General features: G+C 34.4%; 1 protein-coding gene and 1 long non-coding RNA gene across 9 annotated transcripts in view; one reads left to right on the top strand and one right to left on the bottom strand.

Annotated features, from left to right (window-relative positions):
* Nucleotides 1-12,677, top strand: part of LOC106875384 (uncharacterized) — a 427,703-nt gene that overhangs the window by 277,240 nt on the left and 137,786 nt on the right. For 6 of the 7 annotated variants that reach the window (XM_014923494.2, XM_014923493.2, XM_052974936.1 and 3 more), the window contains one exon: nt 1,898-2,088. In XM_014923494.2, coding sequence (XP_014778980.1) covers nt 1,898-2,088 — 191 coding nt within the window. Of the gene's footprint in view, nt 1-1,868; nt 2,089-12,677 lie in introns of all 7 variants that reach the window. The other variant, XM_052974937.1, reaches the window with a different exon arrangement.
* LOC128250230 (uncharacterized) overlaps nt 1-12,677 on the bottom strand; it is a 189,860-nt gene that overhangs the window by 158,273 nt on the left and 18,910 nt on the right. Inside the window, exon 1 of one of the 2 annotated variants that reach the window (XR_008266302.1) lies at nt 6,752-6,799. The exons of the other annotated variant lie outside the window; for it this stretch is intronic. This is a non-coding gene — a long non-coding RNA (uncharacterized LOC128250230). Of the gene's footprint in view, nt 1-6,751; nt 6,800-12,677 lie in introns of those variants that run through there. 2 annotated transcript variants of the gene reach the window in all.

The raw sequence follows: 12,677 nt of genomic DNA, 5'->3' as shown, positions 1-12,677 counted from the left end.
TGTATATATATAACTTGTAGATTGGAATAAAATATTAAATACTGGGTTTGATGGATGAAAATTTCGGTCCACCCTTCACTCTTTCTATTCATGTTTTGAAGTTTACTGTATGAAATTGAGATGATTTTTATAAAATCGGAATGAGTGAAGTGGGAAATGAAACAAATCAAATTAATCATGTTTCAAAGATTTATTTTTTAATTTTTTTTATGAACCACTATTGAACTTCAAACAATTTTTGAACCTCTACTCTGTTTCCAACAAAAATTTTAATCTCCATAAAATATTTTCACTTTCATCCAGTCACTTATTTATTTTAAACTTTCGTTTGGGTTTTAATTTCGGACCCTGTAACCTCATTATCCATTATTTGGAATTAAAGCAGTTTTAGCATTTAATATTTCGAAACAAAAATGAAAAATAAAGAAATATTTAGGTGGAGAGAAGTTCAAAATTAAAATCATCTGTTTTTCATCCTTGTTTAATGGTTATTTTCACATGTTTGCATGGGTTGGACACAATTTGTTGAGGTAGATTTTTTTATGGCCAGATACACTTCTTGTCACCAACCCTTGCCTGTTTCCAAGCAAGGTAATATTTTCCCATAGTTAGACTTGTTCACCAAAGTCTGATAATCAACAACCTCATTTGAATGATGGTGGCACTCATTTACAAGATATCGAGACACAGTTATACACAAATTCATGCACGCGTCACACACACACACACACACACAGGATGGACTTCCTTCAATTTCCGTCTTTTAAATCTATTAACAATGCTTAAGTTTGTCTGAGGCTATGGTAGAAGACACTTGCCCAAGGTGCCATGCAGTAGGATTGAATCAAATACCACATGCTTGGGAAGCACGCTTCTCAACCACATGTCCCCATCTGTGCCTGTATGTAATTAATTTCATCCCCAATTCTTTCTGGCACAGATTTAGTCTAGTCCTAACTTATGGGAAAACAACTAAGAGCTGAAAAAGGAGAATGTAATTAGCAAACATAGCGAACCCATAAAAAAAAAAAAGGATGAGGAGGTGGGGAGCGTTAAACTGGTAACAATGATAGGGATGGTTGGTGATGGTTCAAACAATAGCATTAACAAAATAATTAGGGTAAAGAAATAATCTTTATGTAGTCTGATAACTGCAAGCACTCAGGTGCCCAACTGTTTACTCCATTAAAAAATTGCGGGGCTATATGTCTTAATATTGTTTCTTTTTTTTTTTTCTTCTTTGGTGGGAGGGGGGTCTCTTTTTTGTTTTGTTTAATAGAGATATAGTTATATTAGTACAACTATGAAAATGCTTGAAGCAAATTTTATTGTATCCTTCAGAAGCTGACAATTCACTTTTGCTCTAGGCCCTGGCTTAATTAATCATTGGCATAAATGTGGAGAAATTTATTAAAAATATGTTATATAAGAAGGGAAGAAATATAAATAATGATAATAATAATAATAATAATAATAATAATAATAGTTGCAAGAAGTGCAAAAGATTGTTTTAACTGGTCCGTCACATGTATTGAGAAGAGCATTTTCATTGTGCGAGTGATTACTTCCCATGTATTTTAATTTGTTTTTTGTTGTTTTTTTTTTTGTTTTTTTTTCACATAACTTCATTTCATTTTGAAAATGAACAATCTGGTGTATTTAGTTTAATGGCCTATCAGTGAATGCAGTGAGGTTCTTTGCCCTAGGTGTTGGGAAGGCACTCGGCAAGAAATGGAAACAAAACTGAAAGGAGAAAAACTACTACTACTACTACTACTACTACTACTACTAATAATAATAATAATAATAATAATAGTAATAATAATAATGATAAACAAAAATGCCCAACAAAACATAATTATAAGTAGGGTCTTTTTTTTGTATTTTTTCTTTCCAGCTTTCATAAAGTGACTTACATGATTGGTAGAAACCCAAACCAGGTGGATTACGTCATAGATTCAAGTAACTTCATCCAGAGCAGTTACATCTCTCGAAATCATGCCAGGGTTGTCCGTCAGCCTGGGAACATCCATCGATTATATGATGACAGCTTGAATGGTGTCTTTGTGAATAATCAGAAGATCTCAGGTAACCAATTGCCCCTTATCAGCCTATCTTTACCATAAAATCTCACACCAAAAATTCATCGCACTCAGTACTTCCGTACTTTCCCTTCTCTTACTTAGAAAAGCACAGTTACGATTTCTGACGCTCCCACATAATTCTCTAAAATTCCCCATTCTTTTAAGAATTACATATGTTTCAGTACATTTCTCCAGCACTATTTGGTTATTTGGGCACTGACTTCTTAGATATTTCTCTCTCTTTTTAGGACTTTTTTTTTTTTGTGGGGTGGGCGGGATGACCGATATGTTTTGGAGTGTGTGTTTATTTATCATTTGGCAAAACTGAAATAAATAAAGGCATATACTTTTGCTGTCACAGTGTTTTTTTTTTCCTTTTGATTTTTTTTTTGTTTTTTGTCTTTTGATGCTGCAACTTTATTTGGCCATAAGCTACGTGTTAAAACAAACAATTTATATCCCTTCATATAAACGCCTGATACATTTTTCTGCATGATTTACTTCATAGATGTCTTCTCCAATCATTAAACAATTGCTTAATAAGTAAGAAAATTCTTGGTCAATAACGTTTGCAGCGTTTGTTTGATCTGTCAGTAGTGGACTAATTGATTTCCATTAACCTACTAATGATGCTTATCTTTACACACTATTCAAGATTAAGTTGACGTATCTTAACGTTTTTAGGTGTGGCCATATTAATTCAGTTTCACACACACACACACACACAAACACAAACACACATTTCAAGATCCTTTTCTGTGTTGTAAGTAATGATTGCTTTACAGAAGCCACTTCCATTTTCCTGCTTTATGTAATTAGAGCCTTAATGGGTCAATTTTTGAAAAGATACATTACACACAAACACACACACACACACACATAACACGCATGTATGCATGCATGTGTATAAGCAGACAAACAACACATAAATCCAGTATTCACTGTTGTCATTGTTTCCCTGCTGTTTCTCTGCCCCCTGTTGTATTTGCTTTGGCAGTTTGAGCTAGACTTGCTCAGCAGGTCATATCTGTGTGTGTGTATATATATATATATATATATATATATATATATGTGTGTGTGTATATATATCCATACATGCATACATGTATGTATGTACATACATACATACACACACATGCAAACCACACACTTCTTTCATACACCCACCCAGTTTGGCTGTGTGTATATATATATATGTGTGTGCATATCTGATTCTGTATTTCTCATTATAGTTGTTGTACAAGTTAATTGATGTCTCCAGATATTTTAGAGATATTAGATGAGAAACCATCAATATCCTATGTTGGAGAGTGAACATATGTATCTCTTGTATGTGTATATGTAATGTGTGTGCAAACGCTTCCGTACACACACACGTATATAAATGTCTGTATTTAATATCAATTTATTATATTTAAACATAGATAAATGAGCATGTTTGTTTATTACATTTGTTTCTCTTTTCTTATTAACATAGGTTTAAAAAAAGAAAAAGAAAAAAAATCTATCAGTTGGCTGATAATTTTTCTATAACTTGTTTATCATTCATGGCTGGACTGATAACTGTATTTCTTTCTTGTTCAGATTTAAAAAAAACAAAAAAAAACAAGTGAAGATATGGTCTCTTGCCTATAGCTTGCCAAACAATAGTGCTTCATGGATTGAATCCATTTGTGGCTTATCCTAGCTCATCATTCAAAAAATACAAAAGTTCATGAAATGTGTGTATGAGTGTGTTTCTTGTTTGTTATTTGCTGGTTTAATACTTTCAGACTTCATGAAGAAAATGGTCAGATTCTTTTCTGTGTTCTCCGCTCTGTTAGCCATCAAATTCTTCACTGTCACGTAGTTGGAGGGGTTTGGCAGGCAGAAGTGTAAAGAAACAAGGGCTTTACCTCCATAACATTTGTTTCCAAAGAAGTTGCTTTTTCCTCTTTTTTTTTTTCAATCACCACAGCAATCCCTGTATTTCCCTAGTGGGCATTGTGATTACTTAGAGTAAAAGGTTGCTATATGTAAGGATTTTTCTCACTGGGAACTGGGTTAAAATGAAAAACAATTTTATGACTGGATAATGGTAACCTTAACTATAACAGTGCCTTGTGTATGTATGAGAGAGGGGGGGCAGAGGGAGAGAGAGAGGGGGAAGAGGGAGAGAAGAAAGAGATAAAATACAATATCTGTTAGAATGCTGTGTCATGTCAGAGGGACAGGTGAATACACTGAAGGGAAAGAGATGAAGGATGACACTTTGATTTCAATAAACTTTTGATTGAATAGCAGTGCACGGTTGGTATGCAAAGGAATTTTACAGAGGATGATTGCTTCCCGCTTGCACATGTCAAATCCAGCAGTGTTGCGTTTCTCACAAGAACTAGCAGTGGAGTGTTGCACTACTGTATTTATCAAATACAGTGGATGCTGCTTCTTGCAGTCACTTTGGTATGGAGCCTTTTAAACCTTTTGTTACTTTGTTTCTTTCTAAACAATATTGTTTAGCTTTCAATTTAATTTTGAAAATAACAAATGATTTTTAAAAAAAAGAAAGAAAATAAGAGTCTGGCTCTGTAGTACAAATGTCTTTTTTCATAAGTTTTGACGTTCTGAGTTCAAATTCCGCCAAGGTCGACTTTGCCTTTCATCCTTTCAGGGTCGGTAAATTAAGTACCAGTTGTGTACTAGGATTGATCTAATCGACTGCCCCCCCCCCTCAAAATTTTGGACCTTGTGCCTAGAGTAGAAAAGTTTTCATAAGTTTTGAATTAAAACCTTCCACTAATATTTTATGGTGGCATGATATTTATCCATTTCTGACCTACTTAATTAGTATTTGTTTCATAAGAGTGTTGACCCAGAGGCATTTAACAACTTCTTTGGTATAAATTTATAACATAGTTCTTCAAAAAAATTCTTAATACAATGTTTATGGAATCAACTGAAATTCATTCCAGTGTACTACAAAGCAGCAATGTGAACAAAGTTTTAATCTCCCACCTAAATTCTTATCTCTGTCTTAATCCTTTCTAATCTATTTACGCCATGTAGTCTTCTTAAAACTGTTTGCCTACGAAACTTTACACAAACTTTTCATACACGAAACCTCATGTCTTTGGTAATTTGTAAAATCACATTATTCCATTCTGACAGTAACAGTAAGGTCACATGTTCAAAGATTATGAAAGATCAGAGTTTTTTTCTGCTTCCCTGGAAAACCCATTTTCCAGTTGCTTCAACAACATGAGGAAAATGAAATAGTTAAAAAATAATAATGTAATAATTATTTAATTCTTTATTGCCCACATGGGGCTAAACATAGAGGGGACAAACAAGGACAGACAAAGGGATTAAGTCGATTACATCGACCCCAGTTCGTCACTGGTACTTAATTTATCGACCCTGAAAGGATGAAAGGCAAAGTCGACCTCGGCGGAATTTGAACTCAGAACGTAACAGCAGACGAAATACCGCTAAGCATTTCGCCCGGTGTGCTAACGTTTCTGTCAGCTCGCCGCCTTATAATAATGTAATAATCACACAGTCATGTGGGTGTGACTGCATTGTTAAGAAGCTGGATTTGCAACCACATAGTTTTTGGCTCATAGTGACACATTCATCATCATCTGGTACACTACTAATGACAAATTACTGCAAAAATTTTTGCTTAACATGAGAAGTCGTTAAAACAATTTAATATTTACTGATTTACCATAAAGGAAGCTTTTGCTTCCTAATCGGATTAGGAGTTACCTGTCTTAGTATCTGGTGCTAAGGAGAACAAACAAATGAGTTTGAAATGCACCCATGGGTCTAGTAGAGGGCATCCTGAGCTGGCTGTGTGGTTTAACACCTTTTTATCTTGAACAAGAATTTTTTCTCCATGACAAACTGCAATGAAATGCCCTTTTAAGTTAAAATATATTCAAACTGGTTTTAAGTGTGTGTGTGTGTCTGTCAGTCTGTTTCTCTCTTTCTCTCTCCCTCTCTCGTGTGTGTGGGTGTATATATATATATATATATAAAAAGCAAGGTATGAATAATGGTCATTATTTTCCCTTTGTTACAACAAATTTGACCTACAGCTGTTGCCAGTAGACATTGTTGGTATGTTACTGACAGGTTTTCTCAATTGGTCTATTGATCAATTAAGAAAAATTGAGTCGCTGCTATCTCTAGTGATTGAGTGTCCATCACCGATGAAATCAAAGAAGATCAAAATCATGTGATATGGTGGTCTTGACACTGGAGTTGGTGGGGAGTTATCTCCCCGCTAACAAAAATGAACAAACAAGTGTGCATTCTGCACCAAAAGCCTGTATGAAATTTTCTCTCACAGTAAATACCACAGTAAAGTTTGTTCTAACAGAACGTTTAAGTAGGACTATATATATATATGTGTGTGTGTATAGTGTGCATGTCAAAGTTGATCCCTGCAGGATCTGAACTCTGAACATAGTGATGCAATACTAAACCCTCCTCAATGAAAAACATGAACATTTCATAGCCTCTCATTCATTCCTATAATATCTAAAAGCCTTTCAAGTATGTATAGAAGGTTGGGGGGGGGGATAACACATTTGAATTAGAAGTTCCATTTTGAAACAATCTTTCATGATGTGGTATTTATAATTCATTAAAACCTCTTTGAACTCATCAAAAATCTCTGTGACTTTTTTTTTTCTTTTTTTTTTTTTTTTTTTTTTTTTTTTTTTTTGCTTTGCTTGTTATTAATATGTTTTTATGTTACCAGCATCCTATTTCCTTTCTTTCATTTTTTTTTCTCTCTGTTTGTGTGTTTGTCAATTCATCTTAAGAGCACATGCTAATCAATTTTGAATAAATATTTACTGAGTTTGGCATACATAATTGATGCGAACTCCTGTACAAACATTTGAGATAAAACTGAGCATGAGCGTTTGTCTTAAAATATTGAAATTCCCAAGATTTTTAGGATTTGCTTATTTAACATACTTTCTGGAATATTTTCCTCATTAAAAATTGTGATCTCAATCTGTACCAGCTCTATGCATGTGTGTGTGTGTGTATATATATATGTGCATATTCTTGTATTTCTCTTTATGTAATACAGTTTACTTAGCTAAAGGTGCTGCACAGAACTGTTTTAGCATGAAGTTTTTTTTGTTTTGTTTTTTTTTTAAGGTGTCTTCCGTGATTTTTAGCCATCAAAATAATTATCCTATTATGATGGACAATTTAACTGCACACATGACTGGCATCAATTTAGAAAAGGCCTGGTCATTTTCACTTAATGAACTTAATTAATACTAAGAAAGAACTTATGCCAGAATAACATTTCATCATCATCGACATCATTTTCATCACCACTGTTATCAATATCATCAAATTATTATCATTATCATCATCATCATCATCACCATCGTTGCTTTCATCACCTGCTTTATCATCACCATTGTTATCATTATCATAAAATCGTTATTGTCGTCATCGTTATCTTTATTATCTACTTTATCATTACTATTACTGTTAAAGTTATAATTATCTTCATCCCCGTTATCATCCTCATCTCCTCCATCATCACTATTGTTATCATTATCAATTTGTTATCTTTTTTCATCATCACCATTGTTTTCATCATTGCCATGAGGAAAATGTCCGGTACATCATCATCATCAGAGTATACTAGTTCTGTTTACCAAATGCGAATCTGGGAATACCTTGACCTAAATTACAACAAGGGCATCTATTAACATCATCGGCTTCATTGTCATTGTTGTTGTTGTTGTTGCCTGCATTTTCACTGCCACTGTTGTTTTCATCATTGTCTTCTGTATCATCATCACCGTTGCCATCGGCAAAGACTTCTGTACATCGTTATCACCAATCAAAGAGAAAGCTCGGTTCCGAGTTATGTAAAGAAAAACCTAACTCTATCTTGGCCACAGCTAGTACCAATACATCATCGTCATTGTCACCATCATCATCACCAACAACAACAACTGAACTAGTGGAACATTGGTGCACCAGTGTTTAATGTTTAACTAACATAAATAAGAATAAAACTAAAAATAAAAATTGCTGACATGTAAATTTCCTTCTCTCCTCCCTCCCTCCCTCCCTTCCATGAATTTGAGCTTGAGATCATACTGATTTATGAGCCATCCCTGTCACACTGGCTCAATATGGCTTGTTAGAGAGGATGCAGCTTTTTTACACTTATACCCAGGAGTAGTGGAGTTGATTACATCAACACCAGTGCTCAACTGGTACTTATTTAGACATTGATGATAGGGATGAAGCACTGAGGAACAACCTCAGGATGCTGAACCTTTCAGACGAGATGACAAAGGACTGAGATGTCTGGCGCCCTGCCGTAGTCAAGAAGACCCGTGCTCCAAAGCATAAGTGTTGAGGCCAGTCCCCCTGGTGGAGAGGACTGGCCTGCAAGAGTCCTGTGGCAGTGTCATGTAAAAAGCACTTGTGCCGGTGCCACATAAAGACGCCCATGTGGTGTCACGTAAAAGCACCCAGCATGCTTTGTAAGGTCGTTGGCATTAGAAAGGGCATCTAACTGTAGAAACTATGCCAAATCAGACTTGCTCTACTAGAAATTAAGCTACATCCTCAAGTGAAAGAAAATCTTCGTTAAATATTATTTAACAAAGATTTTCTCTTACCTGAGGACTTAGCTTAATTTCTGCATTGTTTCAGAAGATCATTTTCATTTTGCATTAATGCAGACATATAAGTAATTTATTTATGATTAAATATAATAAATATGAATTACCTTTACATGCTTTAAGTTATAAAACAATTTGTCATGATATTTGAATTTTGTTATAGTTTAATAAATATTCATCATACTATTTCTCGGCCGTTTATAACAAACACATACACATACATGCACTCATGTTCACACACATACATGCATTTGTGTGTATTGTGTTTATTCTACCTCCTACCACCACTTGACACCGAGTGTTGGTTTGTTTTCATCACCATTAAGTTAGCAGTTTTGGTGAAAGAGTCTGATAGAATAAGCACCAGGCTTAAAATATAAGTACCAGGGTTGATTTGTTTGGCTAAAACCCTCCAAGGCAGTGCTCCAGCATGGCTGCAGTCCGATGAGTGTAATAAGTAAAAGATAAAAAGATAACATTAGTACAAGTTTTTTGCATTACTGCTTTTCAGCTCAACAGAATTGTTTCTATGTAAATTGCAGGCTTACATAGGTTTTTAATAATGTGAGACATTTGGTCAGATCAAAAAACTGGCAACAGATGAGAATCTAAAGTTTAAAATTAAATGGTTAATAGTAAATAATATGATAGTGTAATGAAAGAGTAAGCAGCCACACTGTGGTGTTTATAAATGGACACTGTGCTTTTTGTTTAATCTATCTCTATTACCTGATCTTATCTCCAGATGTCTTATTTAAATGGTTTGTTAAAATATAAACCAATTTAGGTTTTAAAACATTAGCGATCTCTGTAATTTTCTGGTTTCGTTTTGATCAGAAAAAAAATATATAATGATATAATAATCTAAGGGTGTGGACTTGAGTGTGCAGTTAAGAAGCTCTCTTTGCAATCTCATGGTTTCAGGTTCAATCCTACCGCACAACATTTCAGACAATTGATTTCTACTACGACCCCCCCACCAGGCCAGCTAATACTGTGTGAGTGTGAACTTGGTTGATGGAAACTGTGAAAACCTGTCGTATGTGTGTGTGTGTGTGTGTGTTTGCACACACATATATATATATGTGTAAATGAGTGCTGAGCATGAAATTTATGGTAGCCCTCATAGTATGTTCATGTACAAACCTTGAGAACATAATGGACTAGATGTGTGATGCAAAAGTGTTAATTTACCAATCAAATAGGCTCTCTTCATTATCTTACATATACAAAATCTTACATCAGCATGTGTGAAAGACCTTTCAAAAGTGGTTAATCAAATCATAAATCTGCTTTTAAATATATATATATAAGTGAAATACCACAGCTTTAACAAGCTGAATTTGGCTCATGATTGTGAGGTTGAGGTTGAGGTTCCTGGTTGTGTGGTGCGTCCTTGGGCAAGACACTTTATTGCATGTTGCTTCAATCCACTCAGCTAGTACAAATGAGTTGTATCTGTAATTCAAAGTGCCAGCCTTGTCGCTTTCTGTGTCATGTCAAATCTCCATTAGAACTATGTTAAGGGTATGTGTGTCTGTGGAGTGCCTAGCTACTTGCATGTTAATTTGACGAACAGGCTGCTCTGTTGATCAGATCAAATGGAACACTCATCTTCGTAACCGATGTACAGAGTAAAGGAGTGTCACCCTAATTTTAAAGCATTCATTTTAGCATTTAACCCTATTTTTTTAGCACTCAGTCATAAGTACATCCACCTCAAAACTCTTTTGTAACCTCTTTAATGAGGGAAAATACTGCATTAGAAATCTCAGTTAAGTAGACACTCTTGTATGAATGAATTTTACTTTGCTAATTTTGGTAGCACACTCAATGTATTTTTAGGAACCAACTGGAAGACTGTATTCTTCTGTCCTAGCTTCACACCATCCATCTGCACTGAAATTATTTCTACGAAGCACCTCTGTCTGAAGACTGCTTCCAAGAATATAACTTTAAGTATTTGAAGGCAAAATGGCAAAAATTAATACATACATCACACACGTACACACACACACCTATATACATAGACAAACATGTTTATACACACACATTTCTGTATGTTTATGTGTAGTTAGGGTGCTGAACTTGTAATCCTAAGATTGTGGTTTCAATTCTGGGACTGGGCAATGTATCGTGTCCTTGAGCAAAACACTTCATTTCCTTTTGCTCCAGTCCCCTCATCTGGTAAAAATGAGTAATCCTGCAACACACCAGCATTTGGTCCAGGAAGGAATACATATGCCAGAGAACCTGGAAGACTGACCCCCATGGCCAACCATATATGGATAACTTAGAACATTTGTACACATTCTAACACAAATATGTTTGAGTATGTGTGTATGTACCACTGGAGAGAGGTGGAGCCTGCAATCTGCATTGCAGCTCACCTCTCTTAGATTTCTGTAATTCCATGTTAGAACTCATAAAAGTTAGAGGAAACACTTCAGCCCTTCTCTTATAGAACAGCATATCTTGTGCCGGGGGCTTGGGAAAATATATCTGAGACATACACAACACAGAATTTGGATGACTTTCTGTAGTGCTGAGTGATGTGTATTATGATGACCTGACCGAGGTAAACACATAAAACGATGACAAAGTTTAGAAGGAAATATATACATGTTTTTATTTAATAAAAATATGCTTTAGCTTCACTGATTTAACCTACGAGTCTGTTTACTGTAGACGGGGAAATTTATTTATAAAGCTATCTGCAAACATGCTGTCTCAACACTTCAAACACAGATATATAAATATGTTTGTGTGTGTGTGTGTGTGTGTTTACACACAAATAATAAATGCATGTACAAACATACATATGTATGTTTGTATATGTATCTATCTTTATATACACTGTATGTATGTTGCATATACATAGATATATAATTTTTTTTATATACGTATATTACATATATATATTTCTATACACATACGTACACACACACACTATATATATATATATATATATATATATATACAGACACATGTATATTACCAATATATATACATATATACACATGTATATTACCAATATATATATACATATACACACATGTATATTACAAATATATATATATATTTATGTTTATATATATTTATATATACCCACTCACACACACACACACATATATATTTATATATGTTTATATATATATATATATATATATATATATATATACTCTCTCACACACACACACACACATATATATATATATATATATATACATATATTGGTGCTTTGTGGTTACATCACCATGCACACACACACACACACACACACACACACACATACACACGTATAAATCAATAAATAACAACTTGGAAATCGTTGATGGCTACAAGCTTCATCCTGAGTTTACTAAAGTCATAATTACATTTCCTTAGGTCAGTTTTTGGCAAATAGTGTTTTTGCGTTATATGTGTGTATGTGTTGGAGAGAAGTGCTGTTTATCAAATCTGGGCAATTCAATATAAATTCCTCTTCCTAGAATACACTTACAGACTCTTTTACATGTATATCTGTGTTTCCACCAAATTATCCAGCATTACTTCATCACTGCCTTCAGATTACTGTGCATGTGCTGGTGAAATCTTCATTTCACATCTACTTTTTTCATGCCTGCATGGGTCAGAGGCAATTTGTTGAGTGTCATTTTCTACAGCCAGATGCCCTTGCTGTGTTACCAATCCTCACCTGTTTTCCAAGAAAAGGTAATATTTCCCATGACCTGACTTGGTTTTTCATGGAAGACTGGAAATGAACTACCTCACCTGCATGACAATGATGCTGATCATGTGATGTCTAGACAACAGCATACACACTTACCCACACACACACACACACATGCATATGTATGTGTGTGTGTATATACATATATATGAATGTATATATATGTGTGTGTGTGTGTATATATATATATATATATATATATAT

This window comes from Octopus bimaculoides, chromosome 20 (assembly GCF_001194135.2).
Source record: "Octopus bimaculoides isolate UCB-OBI-ISO-001 chromosome 20, ASM119413v2, whole genome shotgun sequence".
In the NCBI taxonomy this organism is placed as follows: domain Eukaryota; kingdom Metazoa; phylum Mollusca; class Cephalopoda; order Octopoda; family Octopodidae; genus Octopus; species Octopus bimaculoides.
The sequence above is the reverse complement of the archived record's forward strand: the minus strand, read 5'-3'. Positions and strand labels throughout refer to the sequence as shown.